Source organism: Myotis nattereri, assembly GCF_964212035.1.
Source record: "Myotis nattereri genome assembly, chromosome: Y".
In the NCBI taxonomy this organism is placed as follows: Eukaryota; Metazoa; Chordata; class Mammalia; order Chiroptera; family Vespertilionidae; genus Myotis; species Myotis nattereri.
The window spans coordinates 718615-739388 of NC_138094.1; the positions used below are offsets into that span (position 1 = coordinate 718615).

The 20774-nt window shown below is 56.3% G+C and overlaps 2 protein-coding genes across 5 annotated transcripts in view; both read right to left on the minus strand.

The window, feature by feature from the left end:
• The window catches only part of LOC308512208 (polyprenol dehydrogenase-like), a 36647-nt gene extending 24717 nt beyond the window's left edge, over nt 1-11930 (minus strand). For 3 of the 4 annotated variants that reach the window (XM_081082004.1, XM_081082005.1, XM_081082003.1), the window contains exon 1: nt 11792-11930. In XM_081082004.1, the coding sequence (XP_080938130.1) occupies nt 11792-11900 (109 nt within the window). In that variant the 5' untranslated portion in view covers nt 11901-11930. The remainder of the gene's footprint in view (nt 1-11791) is intronic. The other variant, XM_081082006.1, reaches the window with a different exon arrangement.
• On the minus strand, nt 3322-6272 carry LOC308512206 (E3 SUMO-protein ligase ZBED1-like). The gene has a single exon (XM_081082002.1). The coding sequence runs from the start codon at nt 5878-5880 to the stop codon at nt 3616-3618; it is 2265 nt and encodes a 754-aa protein (XP_080938128.1). The 5' UTR covers nt 5881-6272; the 3' UTR covers nt 3322-3615.
• Nucleotides 11931-20774: the final 8844 nt, after the last annotated feature.

Genomic DNA, 20774 nt, shown 5'->3' on the forward strand with positions numbered 1-20774 from the left:
TCATTAATATTTCTACCTCTGTCTCCCTTCTTCTCTGAAATCAATAAAAAATATATATATTTTTTGCAATTATATTATTTGCCATTGGGGAGGCGTGACTATCATACCTTCAATGACTATGAGTGATTAGATCTGGCAGAAATATCCCTGATAATGTCTGATCCCACCCATACTTATGTCTTTGGGAGAATCTGCTAGAATATGCCGCCAAAAAGATTCGCTCAAAAGTCCGGAAAAATTAATGTATAGTGTTTATCGGCACGGGTGAGACTCCTGGGTACACCTTTACAGGAAATATATACCTGGGCGTTCCAGAAACATGTATACACACTTTTTAAAATATATATATATATTTTTATTTGAATTCAGACAGGAAGGGAGAGATAGAAACGTCCATGATGAGAGAGAATCATGGACCGGCTGCCTCCTGCGCGCCCCCTACTGGGAATCGAGCCCACAACCCGGGCCCATGCCCTTGACCGGGAATCGAACCCCGACATCCTGGTTCATAGGTCGATGCTCAACCACTGAGCCACGCCGGTCGAGCTAAAGAGATATTTAAAAAATAAAATCCATCTGTAAAACTTTAGACAATAAAAAAATATATTAAAAAACATCAATGCACCCTTATTTATCATAGAAAGATCTTATCCTCTTACAGGGACTTAATACAGGCGTTATTCCAAAGAAAGCCAGCAAACATTGTTCCAGCAATCACGTGGATGAACCTGAAGGTAATTGCACCAAGTGGAAAAAATACAAAATAAAAATAAAAAGCAAATTCGAAAGGGTTCCTTTGAGTAGGTCTCCATTTATAGGATATCGTGGGATGTGTTTTTTTGGTGTTTTTATTTTTTCCCCCCATTTTATAGGGCAATAGAGGCCCGGTGCACGAATTCGTGCACAGGTGGGAACCTCAGCCTGGCAGCAAGCTAACCTACTAGTTGGAGCGTCTGCCCCCTGGTGGTCAGTGCATGTCATAGCGACTTGTCAGATGGTCGACTGCCCCCTGGTGGTCAGTGCATGTCATAGCGACTCGTCAGACGGTTGATTGCCCCCTGGTGGTCAGTGCATGTCATAGCGACTCGACGACCAGTCAACTCTCTGCCCCCTGGTGGTGAGTGCATGTCATAGCGACTCGTCAGACGGTTGATTGCCCCCTGGTGGTCAGTGCACATCATAGCGACTGGTCGACCCGTCGACTGTCTGCCCCCTGGTGGTCAGTGCACGTCATAGCAGGCGTTTGAGCGGCCTTAGCATCTCATTAGCATATTACACTTTGATTGGTTGAACGGACGACTGGACACTTAGCATATTAGGCTTTTGCTCTATAGGATTGTTGAAAGGACACTGATGTTACACTCAGAGAGATAAGTGGTCAGGACGAGGGGGGATATGGGGGTACGGAGTGAGGCAAAAGGAAGTGGGCGGAGCTCCAATTTTTGGGGGGACAGCCTTGTTCTGTGTCCAGACCATAACGGGGAAATCTTAAGCCTCCGTGTTAGGACTAGGGTTCAGGGTTCCGGGTTAGGGCTAGAGTTAGGCTTAAAGTGTACGGTTTCGTGTTAGAATTTAGGTTAGGGTTTAGGGTTTGGGTTTAGGGTTTGATTTAAGGTGAAGGGTTAGGATTAGGGTTTAGGGTTTGAATTAGGGGTAGAGTTTAGGGTTAGGTTTGGGGTTTGGGTTAGGATTAGGGTTTAGGGTTTGGGTGAGGGCTAGGGTTTATGGTTAGGTTTAAGATTTAGGGTTTGGGTGAGGGCTAGGGTTTAGGGTTAGGTTTAGGGTTTATGGTTTGGGTTAGGGTAAGGGTTTAGGGTTAGGATTTCGGTTATGGTTTAGGAGTAGGATTTAGGGTTAGATTTAAGGTTTAGGGTTTGAATTAGGGCTAGAGTTTAGGGTTTGGGTTAGGGCTAGGGTTTAGGGTTAGGTTTAGGGTTTAGGGTTTGAATTAGGGCTAGGGTTTAGGGTTAGGTTTAGGGTTTAGGGTTTGGGTTAGGTTTAGGGTTTAGGGTTAGATTTAAGGTTTAGGGTTTGAATTAGGGCTAGAGTTTAGGGTTTGGGTTAGGGCTAGGGTTTATGGTTTGGGTTAGGGTTAGGGTAAAGGTTTAGGGTTAGGATTTAGGGTTAGGTTTAAGATTTAGGGTTTGGGTTAGGTTTAGGGTTTAGGGTTAGGTTTAGGGTAAGGGTTTAGGATTAGGATTTAGAGTTAGGTTTAAAGTTTAGGGTTTGGGTTCGGGCTAGGATTTAGGGCTAGGGTTTAGGGTTTGGGTTAGGTTTTAGGGTTGGGTTTAGGGTTTGGGTTAGGTTTTAGGTTTGGGTTTAGGGTTTGGGTTAGGTTTTAGGGTTGGATTTAGGGTTTGGGTTAGGTTTTAGGGCTGGGTTTAGGGTTTGGGTTAGGTTTTAGGGCTGGGTTTAGGGTTTGGGTTAGGTTTTAGGGTTGGGTTTAGGGTTTGGGCTGGGGTTCAGGGTTTGGGTCAGGACTAGGATTTAGGATTTAGATCAGGGTTAGGTTTAGGGTTAGGGTTGGGTTTAGGGTTTGGGTTTGGGTTTGGGTCAGGGCTAGGGTTTAGGATTTAGATCAGGGTTAGGTTTAGGGTTTAGATTTAGGGTTCAGATAGAGGGTTAGGGTTTAGATTCAGGGTTAAGATTCAGGGTTCGGGCTTAGGGAGCGGCCTGGTTTCGTCAACCTCCGCCCATAGCTGCCGTGTTTCTCAGATTTCCGCCAGACTCTCCACGCACGGGAGGCCGTGACTTGTGCGCGTTTGGGTTTCTTGAACCGAAAGTGGTACCTCCCTTCCCGGTTCCGTTGGGCCGGCTGCAGATGGACAACTTCAAAGTGGACCCTGGGAACAGGTATCGGTTAGGCCCCTTTTGCTGAAACTCGAGTGGATGCCACAGAAAATTCGTATCGTGCCAAACGCGCACCCCAGAAACCCCATCTTTCCTTATCACATTTCCTTTTATTTTAAAAAAAAATTATATATTTTTTATTGATTTCAGGGAGGAAGGGAGGCAGAGATAGAATATTAATGATGAGAGAGAATCATGGACCGGCTGCCTCCTGCACGCCCCCAACTGTTTGGGGATGGAGCCCGCATCCCCGGGCCTGTGCCCTTGACCGGGAATCGAACCCTGACCTCCTGGTTCCTAGGTCGACGCTCAACCACTGAGCCAGACTGGCCGGGCTCAGATATACTTTCAAAAATCCTTTTCCATTTTATTGAACGTGTTGGGGGTGACACTGGCCAACAAAATTATTCAGGTTTTAGAGGCACAATCCCATGACACATCATCTGTAGACCGTCTTGTTTGTTTAAATATTTTTATTGATTTCAGAGAGGAAGGGAGAGGGAGAGAGAGAGAGAGAGAGAGAGAGAGAGAGAAACATCCATGAGGAGAGAGAATCATGAACCGGCTGCCTCCCGCACGCCCCCCACTGGGGATGGAGCCCGCAACCAGGCCATGCGCCCTGGTTGGAACTGGGAATGGAACTGGGGACCCCTGGGTTCCTGACTCAATGCTTGAGCCACGCCAGCCAGCTTTGGGGGGAGAGGGGGTCCGTATTTATATCAAAGCGTGACCCCCCAAGACCGCCTCCCCTCCGTTCCCCTGTGGCTACACCAAGCCGCTGTCCCGGCCCCCAAAGAACCCGCTGTTCACCGCGTCCCCAAACGTCACCACCGGCTCGTGGTCCAGCCCCCACTCCCCCTCCTCCTCCTCCTCGGGCTCCGGCTCCGTCCCGCCGCCACTGCCACGCGCGTTCTCGTACAGAAACACCTGCTCGTCCACACGCGCGGGGGCCAGGCGGTTCCGCTTGGCGCGCACCACGGCGGCCGCGGGTCCGAAGAGGCGCTCCGGGGGCGCACACGTGGGCGCGACGCACCAGTATTTCTGCAGGACCTTGGGCAGCACCGGGAACAGCGCCTGGCGCTCGCACCACCATTTCAGGGGGTCCTCGTCGAGCCCCAAGACCTTCTGCGACTTGAAGTTGCTCAGTTCCTCCAGCAGCTGCGCGTGCCTCTCCTCCTGGTCCTCCGCGGCCCCCGCCTGCGGGCAGAAAATCTCCGCCAACATGTTGTTGATGACGCTGGAGGGCGGCGGCGGTGCCAGCGGCGGCTGCGTCATGGCGCACGGAGGCATGGCGCACGGAGGCGGGGCGCTCGGGGCTGTGGCGCACGGGGGCGCGGGTTTCTTTTCAGGGGGCTCCTCGGGCGCCCCGTACAGCTGCTCCTCCGCGCCCTGATGCCCGCCTTCCTTCATCTTTTCCAGGAGGCCCTTGGCTTCCTCCAACACGCGGCTCTCCACCTGCTGCCTCTCCAAGGCGGACAGGAACGGGAGCTTCTTGTAGCGCGGGTCCAAGAAGGTGGCGACGTTGAGGAACATGTCCACCTCGGGCGCCTCCTGGTAGGTGCGCGCCAGCTCCTGCGCGATGAGCTCCTTGGCCATGCTGACCTCCTTGGAGTCCAGCTCCCGGGCGCTGAGCGTGGTGTTGAGCAGCATGTGCAAGAGGGGCTTGACCACGCTGATGGTGGGGTACCGGGAGGCGCAGAGCATGTCGGCCACCTGCTTGAAGGGCTGCAGGAGGCCCGCGAGCGCCTCGATGCCGGCCCACTCGGCCGCGTCCAGCATGAGGTGGTGGCTGTTGCTGTCTTCCACCAGCACCGCGGCCACGGCGAACTGCTGCTCCCTGAGGCGCGTCAGCATGGCCAGAGTGGCGCCCCACCAGGCCACACGGTCGCTCACCAGCATGCAGTGCGGCTGCTGCTGCTGTTTCTGCTTTTCCAACAGCAGGTACCTGGCCACGGGCGACTGCTGGAAATACTCCACGAGCCGCCGGCACCGCGCCAGCAGCGCGCGCAGCTTGGGCAGCTGGAACGCGCGCTGGATGGCGGCGTCGAACGCGCGCCCCAGGCAGCGCAGGTGCACGGGCACGTCGAGGAGCGCGCAGGCTTTGGCCACGTCCTTCCCGCCGTCGGTGGTGGCCGCGGACACCTTGGCGCCCACGCCCCAGTCGATGAAGGCTTCGTAGAGGACGCGCGTCATGGTCTCCGCGGCGTTTTCGTCCGGGACCTCGAATGTCTTGAGGCAGCGGGAGCCGTAACCGTGGACCCCAGGGGGTCCGGGGGACGGGCCTTTGGGGGGCGCGCCGCTGCCGCCTCCCCCTGCGCCTCCGCCGAGGCTGAGAAAGTGGGCGTTCAGCGTGACGTAGTTCCGGTTCTGCTGGTGGCTTCTCCAGTGTTCCAAGGTGATGGCGCACCAGGGGGCTTTGGAGAGGTCTTTCAGCACCGCGTCCCGGACAGCTCCGTAGCGCACGGGGATGGCTTTGCTGAAGAATTTCCTCCCGGGCAGCTCGTACCAGGGGTCGGCTGCCCGCAGGAGCGCGCGGAACGTGGGCTCCTCCACGATGGACGCGGGGTACAGCCCCTCGCAGATGAGCCCCAGGACGGCCGCCGTCAGCTCCTGCTGCCTCGTGTCCTGCGCCGTCAGCTGCTGCGCCGTCACCTGCTGCTGTGCCCCCGCCCCCGCTGTGTCCGGCAGCGGCTTGAGCTTGGAGAAGGCGGTGGCGAAGGCCTCCCGCATCTGCGCCGTGTTGCTCTGGACCAGCTCGCAGAACTCCTCCGCGTGGTTCTTCTCCAGGTGATAGGAAAGGTTCGAGGTGTTGCCCGAGTAGGCGATCTGGGCCCGGCAGATGCGGCAGTAGATTTTTTTCCACTGGAGGATGCAGCCCGCCGCGTCCGTGTCGAAGCCGAAGTATTTCCAGACTTTGCTCTTGGCGCGCGGGTGCGCCACCAGCTTGAGGTCCGACGAGGGCGATGATGATGATGATGATGACGCCGCCGAGGGGTGCGCATGGGGGTCCGGGGGGGTTTTGGGCTCCATCGTCTCTCTCCGGGTCTGAGCTGGGTGCCCCCGGGGCCGCCGCCGCCGCCGCCGGAGTCTCTCAGGCGTGATGACCTAGGGAGAGGCGGCAAGACAGACAGACACACAGTGAAAAGGTATCGGAGACGGGCCGCGCCCCCGGCTGGTGTGGCGCGGTGGATAGAGCGGGGGGCCTGTGGGCGGAAGGGTCGCGGGTTCGAGTCCAGGCCAGGGAACCCCCCAAAAATAAAATAAAATAAAAATAAAAAAAAGAAAGTAGGCCATTTTGAGCACAGCCAACATTTTTTTTATTCCCGTGTTTAATTATTTTTTTTTTAAATAATTCTTTCAGCCCTGGCTGGTGTGGCTCAGTGGATAGAGCAGTGGCCTGTGGGCTGAAAGGTCGCGGGTTCGAGTCCAGGCCAGGGAACCCCCCAAAAATAAAATAAAATAAAAATAAAAAAAGAAAGTAGGCCATTTTGAGCACAGCCAACATTTTTTATGCCCGTGTTTAATTTTCTTTTTATTTATTTATTTTCTAAATATATTTTATTGATTTTTTACAGAGAGGAAGGGAGAGGGATAGAGAGATAGAAACATCGATGATGAGAGAGAAACATCGATCAGCTGCCTCCTGCACGCCCCCCACTGGGGATGTGCCCCCAACCAAGGTACATGCCCTTGACTGGAATCGAACCCGGGACCCTTCAGTCCGCAGGCCGACGCGCTACCCACTGAGCTACACTGGTTAGAGCTAATTTTTTTTTGAAATAATTCTTTTAGCCCTGGCTGGTTTGGCTCAGTGGATAGAGCGTCGGCCTCAGGACGGAAGGGTCCCGGGTTCGATTCCGGTCGAGGGCACGTGCCTGGGTTGCCGGCTCGATCCCCAGTAGGGAGCGTGCAGAAGGCAGCTGGTCCATGATTCCCCCTCTCCCTTCCTCTCCGAAATCAACAATAAAAAATAAATTTAAAAAAAATTCTTTTTTGCTGAAATTATTATCTATTTTGTTCATCCGTTTATTTGGTCCCTTAGCTTCCACCGATGAGCGCGGCCATGGGATACGTGTCTTTCTCCGACCGGCTTATCTCACTCAGCCTCCTGCTCTCCAGGTCCCTCCGGGCCGTCTCAAAGGGTAACAGATCCACCTTTTTCAGGGCTGTATACTATTCCACGGTTTAGATCGAGCACATGCAACGCCCGCGGCCCGCCAGCCAACAACGACGAATATTTCTGCTCCCGGCCAATAGGACAGTATGTCAGGAACATTGTAATAAATAGCAATTTCGTCCCTTAATTTTTACACTATCCTGTTAGACGTAATTATTCGTAAGGAACTACAGCGTTCGCCAATGACCGATGACTCTCGTCGTGTGGAATTCATGTCCCTTCCGCCAGGGGCACCGTTTCTCTCCACAAATACCAGCGGCGAATGTTCTAGAGGCCGATGACCGCGTCCTTCATCTCGGGCTGACTTGCTTGGGGTGCGCAACGGGAAAATATCTCGATTTCGGGGGTTCGAGAAAAACAGGTTTACGGGCCTGACGCTCATTCATTGGTGTCGTTACTCAGGGTCTGGTGGGTTCATGTTCAGGGAGACACATTCATTTTTTATTTTTTATTTATTTTTTAAAAAATATATTTTATTGATTTTTTTACAGAGAGGAAGGGAGAGGGATAGAGAGTTAGAAACATCGATGAGAGAGAAGCATCGATCAGCCGCCTCCTGCACACCCCCCACTGGGGATGTGCCCGCAACCCAGGTCCATGCCCTGGACCGGGATTCGAACCCGGGACCCTTCAGTCCGCAGGCCGACGCTCTATCCACTGAGCCACACCGGCCAGGGCCACATTCATTTTTTATTCAATTGCTGTATTGTTTCATGTTCGCGACGACTCCTTGATTTCAGCCCTTTGTAACCCAGCACGTCTCTATGGGAAGAAACCTACGTTTCTAGGCAAATGGAAGCTTTGGGGGTTTTGTTTTTTTGCGGCCACGTACACGCAAACCTTGTTTATCTGGCTTGTGTGTGCCTTTGAGTTTGAAACCAGGGCTTTTTTTTTATCCACTCGACTGCGGGAGGGCCCTTGGGCTCACCCCCTCCACGACTCCCCCTTTTTTTTAAAAAAAAAAATAAAGGGTGTCCCTTCACATTTGTAATATCTTATTCAATAAAAGGAAACAAAATAATAAATAAAGGGTGTCCCAAAATTCACGCAAGAAGTAATTTTGATAGGAAACACAGGTGTATCATTAAAAATTGTAAATTTTTTTATGGATTCATAAGGGATACAGTCTAGGGTTATGGATGGAATAGGATGTTGGGTAAATGGGTCACCATGTCGCGATAGCGAGCACCGTGAACTGTTACTGTCTGAGCAGCCGCATATCGGTCGTGGAAAATTTCCACAGAAGAGTGCGTACGTGCCAGCAAAGCCTTGCGGGCCACTGACCGGAAGTGCTATTCCATCCATAACCCTAGACTGTCTGCTTTAGGAATCAATAAAAAATTTACAATTTTTAATCCTAAACCTGTGTTTGCTATCAGAATTACTTCTTGCGTGAATTCTGGGACACCCTTTATATATTTATGCGCTGAGCGCCTGCCCCCTGGCGGTCAGGGCGCGTCATAGCGACGGGTTTCCCTCTAATTCCAGGTTCTCACCCAAAATTGAAAGGGCTAAGGGGTCGCCGCCCAGGACAAAGGTCAAAGGTTCCTCCACCAAAATGACATCCAAGCCAGGCAAACGGGAAGGAGGTGAAAAGGGACGGGGCAGGAAGCCATTGGCAGCCCGAAGAGACGCTCCCCGTCCAGTTTCTAAAATGACGTCCATCTGGCCTGGCTGGTGTGGCTCAGTGGATAGAGCATCAGCCTGCGGACTGAAGGGCCCCGGGTTCGATTTCCCGGCCAAGGGCATGGACCTGGGTTGCGGGCACATCCCCAGTGGGGGGCGTGCAGGAGGCAGCCGATCGATGTTTCTCTCTCATCATGAATGTTTCTAACTCTCTCCCTCCCTCTCCCTGCCTCTCTGAAATCAATAAAAATGTATATTTTTAAAAATTATGTCTATCAAACCCCACAGACAAGCCGCCGACATTCATCTTGATATAACATGACCGCTTTCTGGCCCACGAATAAGGATTCCCCGCCCAGACTCAGGGTTTATCTTTTAACCATGTTTCCTTTGAAATTTCTTTTTTTTTTTAATGTGGCTGCTTTTTAAAAAATATATTTTTATGGATCTCAGAGAGGCAGGGAGAGGGAAAGAGAAAGAGAGAAACATCCGTGATGAGAGAGAATCATAGTCCGGCTGCCCCCTGCACGCTCCCCTGCTGGGGATCGAGCCCGCAACCTGGGCCTGCGCCCTTGACCGGGAATCGAACCCGGGACCTCCTGGTTCCTAGGGCGATGCTCAACCCCTGAGCCACGCTGGCCAGACTCACAGGACCACAGTTTAATATTCCATTGTCCTAGGAGGGAAGGTGAGGGTGGGGCGGGTGGAGGGGTTGGGGTGAGATAAAAAAAAAATAAATAAAAATGAAAGTTAGCCTTTGGCAAATTTAAGGATTTCTTGCCCTGAGCGGAGGTCTGGAAAGAGGGACTCATTTTAAAATATTTACTTCAGCCCTGACCGGTGTGTCTCAGTGGATAGACCAGCGCCAGCCTGCGGACTGAAGGGTCCCGGGTTCGATTTCCCGGTCAAGGGCATGGACCTGGGTTGCGGGCACATCCCCAGTGGGGGGCGTGCAGGAGGCAGCTGATCGATGTTTCTCTCTCTCATGGATGCTTCTAACTCTCTATCCCTCTCCCTTCCTCTCTGTAAAAAAATCAATAAAATATGTTTTTTTTTAAAAAAAAGAAAGAAAACAAAATATTTACTTCTGTGCAGAGCGGCCGGACACACCCACCCTGCTATGGGGAAATAACGGGATTGGAAAGTATTTGCACAATAATCCAGGCTATTGGCCATGCGTCTCCCACTGCCAAGCTGGTAAGTTCCAGGCACTGCTGGGGGGAGGGGAGGGAGGGGGATGGGGGGACAGGGAAAGGGGGTGGGGGACCCGGAACGGGGAAGCAGGAAAGCTGAAATGACACAGGAAATACAGCGCTGGCCTCAGGCCCCGGAGGAACCAGCCGCACCTGTTTCCCAATAGAGTTACTGTCCCCCCTGAAACAGCGGTTCTCAACCTGTGGGTCGCGGCCCCTCTGGGGATCGAACGGCCCTTTCCCAGGGGTCGCCTCAGACCGTCGGAAAACACATCGATAATCACATATTGGTTTTGTGATCGATCCCTGAGCTTTCATGATGTTCCATGTGTCACCATGAAAATCCATCCTGCAGATCAGATGTTTCCATGACGATTCGTAACAGCAGGAACATGACCGCGATGACGTAGCCACGAGAATAATGTTATGGTTGGGGGTCCCCACAGCATGGGGAGCTGTATTCAAGGGTCGCGGCCTTAGGCAGGTTGGGAACCACTACCCTGACCGGTGTGGCTCAGTGGATAGAGCGTCGGCCTGCGGACGGAAGGGTCCCGGGTTCGATTCCGGTCAAGGGCATGGACCTGGGTTGCGGGCACATCCCCAGTAGGAGATGTGCAGGAGGCAGCTGATCGATGTTTCTAACTCTCTATCCCTCTCCCTTCCTCTCTGTAAAAAATCAGTAAAATATATTTAATAATAATAATAATAATATGAAGGGACAGGAAAAAATATCCAATAAAGTTTCAAGACATAGAATAAAGAACTGAAATGCATGAATACGTCACACTAGATATTTATATACTGTATAGGGGGTCCCCCTAGGACCCTAAGAAATGCAAAAAACTCACTGTTCATAATTCATTCTCGAATTGCCTCCCTTAAAAATCAAATTGGCCCCGGCCGGTGTGGCTCAGTGGATAGAGCGTCCGCCTGCAGACTGAAGGGTCCCGGGTTCGATTCCCGGTCAAGGGCACAGGCCCGGGTTGGGGGCTCGATCCCCAACCAGTAGGGGGCGTGCAGGAGGCAGCGGATCCATGATTCTCTCTCATCGTGGATGTTTCTCTCTCTCTCTCTCCCCCTTTCTCTCTGAAATCAATAAAAATATATTTTAGGGTCGGGGAGGCCAGGGGATTGTCAGGGGCGGGGGAAAAAAAAAAGGTGACATATGTAATACTCTTTGTCATACTTTAAGCAATAAAAATAAAAAATAAAATAAATATATATTTTAGAAAGAAATCAAATTGACCCCCCGAGGGGCGGGTGCCCCACGCTGGCCACCCCTGGCTTAGGGAGTAAGAGGACTCCCAGGCCACCCACTGGCAAGATTTCTGGGTTTGAAGACCCAGAACTAACGGCACCTGCAACCAGGTCCCGGTGCAGGTGCTCAGCCCCGCCCACCCCCGTGCGCGCGCCCGGACCCACGCGAGTTGCAAGAACGGATGGCCCGGTTGCCTCCCCAACGGCAGAGAAACAAAGTTGCCCCTGGAACCGAAACGTTCTCCTTCCCACCCACCCCTGCCCGACACCCGCCGCTGGGCCCTGCGCGCGCTAGGCCCGTCCGACGCCATCCGGGCTGGAGACCACGGCTCCGGGCCGCGCGCCCCTTCCCCGTTCCAGGGGCGGAGGCGGGGCGCGATGGAACCGGACAGCCGCCGCTCGAGGTCTGGTTCGGGGAGTCCAGGCCTCCCACCCAGCGGTGGGGGAATGCGCGGGGCTGGAACCTTGTGCGCCCAGGGCGCGCGCGCGCGGGGTTTGGAGAGGCCCCAGGGCGCACGACCCCCAGGCGCGCGCGCGCGCTCGGCCCGGCCCCTCCTCCCCGGGCGCGCCCCGGAGTCAAGGTCACGCGGGGCCAAGACCACGCCCCGGCCGGGTGTCGCCCACGCGGCGGCCGCTCCCCGGTGGTCCCCGCTCCGCGCGGCCACCCCCTCGCCCCCCGGCCGCTGACCTGGCTCCGTGAAGCCCCCGAGACAGCGACGCAGCAGCTGCGCCATCATCACCGCCACGCCCGCCGCGTAGACGCGCAGCGCCGCGCGCGCCGCAGACAAAGGCGACATGGCCGCCCGGCCTCCGGTTCCGCGCCGCACGCCGGGGCCTGGGCCGCCCGGGACCGGCCCACCGGAGGGCGGAGGGAGCCCGCCCAGGGCCCGCCCCGGCCCGCGTCCGCCCCGCCTCAACCCCGCCAGGGCCGCGACCCAGACCGGCAGCCCCGCCCCTAAACCACGGGTCCGCCCCTGCCCGACAAGGATCCCCGCCTGGGTCCCCGCAAAACGCACCCCCACCCCCCGAATCCGGGAAAAGGGACACCCCCACCTCCAACTAGGATCACAGACAAACACCCCCTCCTCCCCCCGAACTCCCCGTTCGAAAACTCCCGTCCCCAGCGCGGATCCCGCCCAAACCAAGGGGCCTCCCCCGCCCCCTCCCCGGGCCCCACCCACGCGGGTCACCCACCTCGCCAAGGACTCCCTCCCGGGACTACGGGACGCCCCCTCCTGCCTGGACCAGGCGACCGCCACCCCCCCCCCCCAGGATACATTGTACTAATGATAATGGCTTGCTTTCAATTTTAATTCATTCATTCACTTATTCCCTCACTCATTCATTCATTCACTTACTTATTCACTCATTTATTCATTCACTCACTCATTCACTCACTCATTCATTCCCTCATTCATTCATTCACTCACTCATTCAATGATTCACTCATTCACTCACTCATTTACTCACTCATTCACTCATTCATTCATTCCCTCACTCATTCATTCATTCATTCACTCACTGATTCAATCATTCACTCACTCATTCATTCACTCATTCATTCATTCTCTCATTCATTCATTCCCTCACTCATTCATTCACTCATTCACTCACTGATTCACTCATTCATTCACTCATTCATTCATTCCCTCACTCATTCATTCACTCATTCACTCACTGATTCACTCATTCACTCACTGATTCACTCAGTCAATCATTCATTCATTCTCTCATTCATTCATTCACTCACTCATTCATTCATTCACCCATTCATTCATTCACCCATTCATTCATTCAACAGGATGTCTGCTTGCCAGACCCACCAAGGACTCAGCTGGACCCCCAGGAGGAGGAACCATAAGCCAAGCTCCGCCCATTGCTTCCCGAGGCGCCTGGACTTGCCCGTTGGCTGCGACAATGATACCATTTTCCAGGAAGGACTCGTTGGCATCCATTCCCCCAGCATTTGTCCAAAGGCCTCATTGGGAAGCCAGCCATTTTGCTCCTGGATGAAAAATAAGTGAGAAATACTTGGCAAGAAACCCTCGCTGGCTGTGCCATCCTCGCTTAGAAGTAATTAATGCAGCCTGGCCGGCGTCGCTCAGTGGTTAGCGTCGACCTATGAACCCGGAGGTGACGGTTCCATTCCCGGTCAAGGGCACATGCCCGGGTTGCGGGCTCCATCCCAGTAGGGGGCGTGCAGGAGGCAGCCGATCCATGATTCTCTCTCATCATGGATCTCTCTCTCTCTCTCTCCCTCTCCCTTCCTCTCTGAAATCAATAAAAATCTGTATATATAAAAGCCTAACATGCTAATTGTCCCCGCGGGAGTTCGACCGGGGGACCGATTGCTCGCTTGCTATGACGTGCACTGACCACCAGGGGGTGGCGCGGAATGAATTAAGGCCCCGGCCAGCAGCTGGCAGGCCCCGATCGGCCCTCATCACCAGCCAGGCCTAGGGACCCTGCCTGTGTATGAAGTTCATGCACCAGGCCTCTAGTGTGTGTGTGTGTGTGTGTGTGTGTGTGTGTGTGTGTGTGTGTATGTTCTTTGTTGAGCCCTAATTTAAAATTTGCCATTCAAAGCATTTTAAATTTATGTTCTACTTCTGGCACATTCTGTAAGTATATGTTATCGCAATAAGAATTTTGCGAAATACATAGAACATCGCTCTCTCTACTCCCTACTCACCTGCAAAATGGCGAAACCGTACGACGCAATGCACACGCGCACACACACATGCACAGGTACATACTCACGGATTGTGTGATTCTGTTGATATACATACTAGAGGCCCCGTGCATGAAATTCGTGCACGAGGGGGTGGGGTGTCCCTCAGGCCAGCCGGCACCCTCTCGCAATCCGGGATCCCTTGGGGGATATCCGACTGCTGGTTTAGGCAGGATCAGGCCTAAACCGGCAGTTGGACATCCCTCTTGCAATCGGGGAGCAGCTGGCTCCTAACCACTCTCCTGTCTGCCTGCCTGATCGCCCCTAACCACTCTACCTCCCTGCCTGATCGCCCCTAACCACTCTCCTCCTGCCTGCCTGATCGCCCCTAACCACTCTACTTCCCTGCCTGATCACCCCTAACCACTCTACCTGCCTGCCTGATCGCCCCTAACCACTCTACCTGCCTGCCTGATGGCCCCTAACCACTCACCTGCATGCCTGATGGCCCCTAACCACTCACCTGCCTGATCACCCCTAACCTCTCTACCTGCCTGCCTGATCACCCCTAACCACTCTGCCTGCCTGATCACCCCTAACCACTCTACCTCCCTGCCTGATCGCCCCTAACCACTCTCCTGCTGCCTGCCTGATCGCCCCTAACCACTCTACCTGCCTGCCTGATCGTCCCTAACCACTCTACCTGCCTGCCTGATCGTCCCTAACCACTCTACCTGCCTGCCTGATCGCCCCTAACCACTCACCTGCCTGCCTGATCGTCCCTTACCACTCTACCTGCCTGCCTGATCGTCCCTAACCACTCTACCTGCCTGCCTGATCGCCCCTAACCACTCTACCTGCCTGCCTGATCGCCCCTAACCACTCTACCTGCCTGCCTGATCACCCCTAACCACTCTACCTGCCTGCCTGATCGTCCCTAACCACTCTACCTGCCTGCCTGATCGCCCCTAACCACTCACCTGCCTGCCTGATCGCCCCTAACCACTCACCTGCCTGCCTGATCGCCCCTAACCACTCACCTGCCTGCCTGATTGCCCCTAACCACTCACCTGCCTCCTGATCATCCCTAACCACTCTACCTGCCTGCCTGATTGCCCCTAACCACTCACCTGCCTGCCTGATCGTCCCTAACCACTCTACCTGCCTGCCTGATTGCCCCTAACCACTCACCTGCCTGCCTGATCGCCCCTAACCACTCTCCTGCCTGCCTGATCACCCCTAACCACTCAACCTGCCTGCCTGATCGCCCCTAACCACTCCCCTGCCTGCCTGATCGCCCCTAACCACTCCCCTGCCTGCCTGATCGCCCCTAACCACTCCCCTGCCTGCCTGATCGCCCCTAACCACTCACCTGCCTGCCTGATGGCCCCTAACCACTCTGCCTGCCTGATCGCCCCTAACCACTCTACCTGCCTGCCTGATCGCCCCTAACCACTCACCTGCCTGCCTGATCGCCCCTAACCACTCTACCTGCCTGCCTGATCACCCCTAACCACTCTGCCTGCCTGCCTGATCGCCCCTAACCACTCACCTGCCTGCCTGATGGCTCCTAACCACTCACCTGCCTGCCTGATGGCCCCTAACCACTCTACCTGCCTGCCTGATGGCCCCTAACCACTCTACTGCCTGATCACCCCTAACCACTCACCTGTCTGATCGCCCCTAACTGCCTCTGCCTCGGCCCCCACAGCTGCATCTGGAAAGACGTCCAGAAGGTGGCTCGGCCGCCCGGTCTAATGAGCACATCATGCTTTTATTATTACACATTTTTAACATATTTTTACTGATTTCAGAGAGGAAGGGAGAGGGAGAGAGAGAGACATAGACACATCCACGATGAGAGCGAACCCTGGACCGGCCGCCTCCCGCCCGCCCCCCGACTGGGGATGGAGCCCGCAACCCCCCGGAACCGAACCCTGCCCGCCTGGGCCATCGGTCGGTGCTCAACCATTGAGCCACCTGGTTTGTCTGTTGATGCAAATTGCACGGCTTCTCACCTTTTTTTTGGGGGGGGACCCAAGGCAAGATCAAAGGGTTGCATTCTGGGGGCGGAAAGGCCGAGAAAACCCGCACCCCGGCCCCCAGGGGTGGGGGGTGTCAGACAGTCGGTTAGCAGCTGAGGTGTTTGTGTCAGGGCCACCCGCTCTCTCTCACACACACACACACACACACACACACACACACACACACAGGGGCGTTCATTGGCCGCCGCGTTTATTTATAGCCCGTGTCCCACTTTCCCCGGAACGGGCCAGGGCATGGATCCCTGCACCGGTTTTATTTTTATTTATTTTTATTTTATTATTTTTTTTTTAAAAAAGGTGTTTTTGGCGTTTTTCAAAGCGGGCACAGCTCAGGGACTTACAGGGCATGGGATGCGACCAAAGGCAGGTGTTGGGCCCCCGAGACCGTCAGCCCCGCCTGCTCCACTTTCCAATGCAATGGGGGTTTCTTGGAAAAAGTCCTTCCGGCCCTGGCTGGTGTGGCTCAGTGGGTAGAGCGCCGGCCCTGTGGACGGAAGGGTCCCGGGTTCGAATCCTCCCGGTCAAGGGCACAGGCCCGGGTTGCGGGCTGGATCCCCAACCGGTCGGGGGCGTGCGGGAGGCGGCCGGTCCGTGATTCTGTCTCATCGATGATGTTTCCATCTCTCTCCCTCTCTGACATCAATGAAAATATATATAATAAACAAAATTAAAAGAATAAAAATTCCTTCTGGAAAGACATGAATTGTGCATCTCCCAAAGCGAAGGCACTTCCAAGCGTAGTTGGGGGGGGCTTTTTTTTTTTCTTTCTTTTTCTTTGTTAGAATACTAGAGGCCCGGTGCATGAAATTCGTGCACAGGGAGGGCGGGGAGTGGGGGGTGCCCCTCAGCCCAGCCTGCACCCTCTCCAATCCGGGGACCCCTCGGGGGGTGTCTGACGATCGGGCTGAAACCGGCAGTCGGACGTCCCTTTCGCAATCTGGGATCGCTGGCTCCTAACCACTCGTCTGCCTGCCTGTCTGATCGCCCCTAACGCCTTCTGCTTGCCAGCCTGGTCGTCCCCTAAAGGGCTCCCTGTTGGCCTGGCTGCCCCCTAACTTCCCTCCTGCCAGCCTGGTCACCCCCTTACTGCCCCCCTGCTGGCCTGGTCGCCCCCTAACTGCCCTCCTGTCGGCCTGGTCACCCCCTAACTGCCCCCCTGTCGGCCTGGTTGCCCTCTAACTGCCCCCCTGCCCGCCTGATTACCCCCTAACTGCTCACCTGCAGGCCTGGTCACCCCCTAACTGCCCCCCTGTTGGCCTGGTCACCCCCTAACTGCCCCCCTGTCGGCCTGGTCACCCCCTTAACTGCCCCCCTGTTGGCCTGGTCACCCCCTAACTGCCCCCCTGTCGGCCTGGTCACCCCCTAACTGCTCACCTGCAGGCCTGGTCACCCCCTAACTGCCCCTCTGTTGGCCTGGTCACCCCCTAACTGCCCCCCTGTTGGCCTGGTCGCCCCCTAACTGCCCCCCTGTCGGCCTGGTCACCCCCTAACTGCCCCCCTGCTGGCCTGATCGCCCCATAACTGCCCCCCTGTCGGCCTGGTCACCCCCTAACTGCCCCCCTGTCGGCCTGGTCACCCCCTAACTGCACCCCTGTTGGCCTGGGCGCCCCCTAACTGCTCCCCTGTGGGCCTGGTGGCCCCCTAACTGCCCCCCTGTCAGCCTGGTCACCCCCTAACTGCACCCCTGCCAGTCTGGTCGCCCCCTAACTGCCCTCCTGTCGGCCTGGTCACCCACTAACTGCCCTTCTGCCAGCCTGGTTACCCCCTAACTGCCCCCCTGTCGGCCTGGTCACCCCCTAACTGCCCCCCTGTCGGCCTGGTCACCCCCTAACTGCCCCCCCTGTCGGCCTGGTCACCCCCTAACTGCCCCCCTGCCAGTCTGGTCACCCCCTAACTGCCCCCCTGTCGGCCTGGTTGCCCCCTAACTGCCCTCCTGTCGGCCTGGTCACCCACTAACTGCCCTTCTGCCAGCCTGGTTACCCCCTAACTGCCCCCCTGTCGGCCTGGTCACCCCCTAACTGCCCCCCTGTCGGCCTGGTCGCCCCTAACTGCCCCCTTGTCAGCCTGGTCACCCCCTAACTGCCCCCTTGTTAGCCTGGCCGCCCCCTAACTGCTCACCTGCAGGCCTGGTCACCCCCTAACTGCCCCCCTGTCGGCCTGGTCACCCCCTAACTGCCCCCCTGTCGGCCTGGTTGCCCCCTAACTGCCCTCCTGTCGGCCTGGTCACCCACTAACTGCCCTTCTGCCAGCCTGGTTACCCCCTAACTGCCCCCCTGTCGGCCTGGTCACCCCCTAACTGCCCCCCTGTCGGCCTGGTCGCCCCTAACTGCCCCCTTGTCAGCCTGGTCACCCCCTAACTGCCCCCTTGTTAGCCTGGCCGCCCCCTAACTGCTCACCTGCAGGCCTGGTCACCCCCTAACTGCCCCCCTGTCGGCCTGGTCACCCCCTAACTGCCCCCCTGTCGGCCTGGTTGCCCCCTAACTGCCCCCCTGTCGGCCTGGTCACCCCCTAACTGCCCCCCTGTCGGCCTGGTTGCCCCCTAACTGCCCCCCTGTCGGCCTGGTCACCCCCTAACTGCCTCCCCTGTCGGCCTGGTCACCCCCTAACTGCCCCCCTGCCAGTCTGGTCACCCCCTAACTGCCCCCCTGTCGGCCTGGTTGCCCCCTAACTGCCCTCCTGTCGGCCTGGTCACCCACTAACTGCCCTTCTGCCAGCCTGGTTACCCCCTAAATGCCCCCCTGTCGGCCTGGTCACCCCCTAACTGCCCCCCTGTCGGCCTGGTTACCCCCTAACTGCCCCCCTGTCGGCCTGGTCGCCCCTAACTGCCCCCTTGTCAGCCTGGTCACCCCCTAACTGCCCCCTTGTTAGCCTGGCCGCCCCCTAACTGCTCACCTGCAGGCCTGGTCACCCCCTAACTGCCCCCCTGTCGGCCTGGTCACCCCCTAACTGCCCCCCTGTCGGCCTGGTTGCCCCCTAACTGCCCCCCTGTCGGCCTGGTCACCCCCTAACTGCCCCCCTGTCGGCCTGGTTGCCCCCTAACTGCCCCCCTGTCGGCCTGGTCACCCCCTAACTGCCCCCCCTGTCGGCCTGGTCACCCCCTAACTGCCCCCCTGCCAGTCTGGTCACCCCCTAACTGCCCCCCTGTCGGCCTGGTTGCCCCTAACTGCCCTCCTGTCAGCCTGGTCACCCACTAACTGCCCTTCTGCCAGCCTGGTTACCCCCTAACTGCCCCCCTGTCGGCCTGGTCACCCCCTAACTGCCCCCCTGTCGGCCTGGTCACCCCCTAACTGCCCCCCTGTCGGCCTGGTCACCCCCTAACTGCCCCCCTGTCGGCCTGGTGGCCCCCTAACTGCCCCCCTGTCGGCCTGGTCACCCCCTAACTGCTCCCCTCCCGGCCTGATCGCCCCCAACTTCCTCCCCTGCCCGCCTGGTCATCCCCTAAATGCCCCCCTGCCAGTCTGGTTGCCCCCTAACTGCTCCCCTGCTGGCCTAATCGCCCCCAACTTCCTCCCCTGCCAGTCTGGTCGCCCCCTAACTGCCCTCCTGCCGGCCTGGTCTCCCCCTAACTGCCTCTGCCTCGGCCCCGGCCACCATGGCTTTGTCCAGAAGGACGTCGGACGTCCGGAAGATGTCCGGCCGACCGAGTATAGGTAGCATATTACCCTTTTATTAGTATAGATATTTGTATTGATTCCAGAGGGGAAGGGAGAGGGAGAGAGAGAGAGAAACATCTATGATGAGAGGGAATCAGGGACCGGCCGCCTCCTGCACGCCCCCGACTGGGGATGGAGCCCGCCACCCGGGCCTGTGCCCTTGGCCGGGAGGAATCGAACCCGGGACCCTTCCGTCCGCAGGCCGGCGCTCTACCCACTGAGCCACACCGGCCAGGGCTCTCTTGTCTCTGATCATCGTAGGGGAGCCACCAGCGGGTTAATTACTGGAGCCTGGCCTCCAGGACATGCATGTAAAGGACCCCGTGGTCGTCATGGCTGCCGTAAATGGTTCATCGTCGCTGGTGGCCCGTCCTGAGTGTTTTCAAGGAGACGGGGTTCCGGGTCGAGGCTGCCGGCCCAAACCCCCTTTTTTCCCCCACCCCGTGTTCTTGGGCATGGAATCCTTCTATTTCAAAAGACTGTGTGGCTCAGTGGGTAGCGCGCCCGCCTGTGGACTGAAGGGTCCCGGGTTCGATTCCCGGCCCAGGTTGCGGGCTCCATCCCCAACCAGCAGGGGGCGTGCGGGAAGCGGCCGGTCCATGATTCCCTCTCTCTTCATCCTGGATGTTTCTCTCTCTCTCCCTTCCTCTCTGAAATTAATAAAAAAATATATATATTTTAAAAAAGAAAGACGGTGTGCGTATAAAAGGATGAAGAATAATGCATTCGGGTCTAGTCCGATAGGGTCATGCAGGGTCCATCTGCCCCTGAGATTCCGGGCACAGAGCCCCGGCCGGTGTGGCTCAGTGGGTAGCGCGTTGGCCTGCGGAATGAAGGGTCCCGGGTTCGATTCCCGGTCAAGGGCACAGGCCCGGGTGGTGGGCTGGATCCCCAGTAGGGGGCGTGCGGGAGGCGGCCGGTCCCTGATTCTCTCTCATCATCATGGATGTTTCTCTCTCTCCCTTCCTCTCTCAAATCAATAAAAATGCAAAATTAAAAATCAAAATTAAAAAAGCCAAGCCAGGGCGGTCCCGTTTTCAGCAGCCGCAGGCCACGTTCCCGCAATGTTTTATTATTTTTAACCATTATTTATTTCGCTTTTTAAGGGACGGACACGCTTGGAAAGGTGGAGACAGCGGCCGAGGGAAGGCTGCGATGATTAATATTTTACGAGTCAATATTTTTTTTTTATTGATTTCAAAGAGAAGGTGAGAGAGAGAAACATCCGTGAGGAGAGAGAATCATTCTGGACCGGCTGCCTCCCGCACGCCCCCTGCTGGTTGGGGGCCGAGCCTGCCACCC

What these genes read in the sequence shown, in the direction of transcription:
- LOC308512206 (XM_081082002.1), bottom strand. Translation starts at nt 5,880, where the DNA reads ATGGAGCCCAAAACCCCCCCGGACCCCCATGCGCACCCCTCGGCGGCG.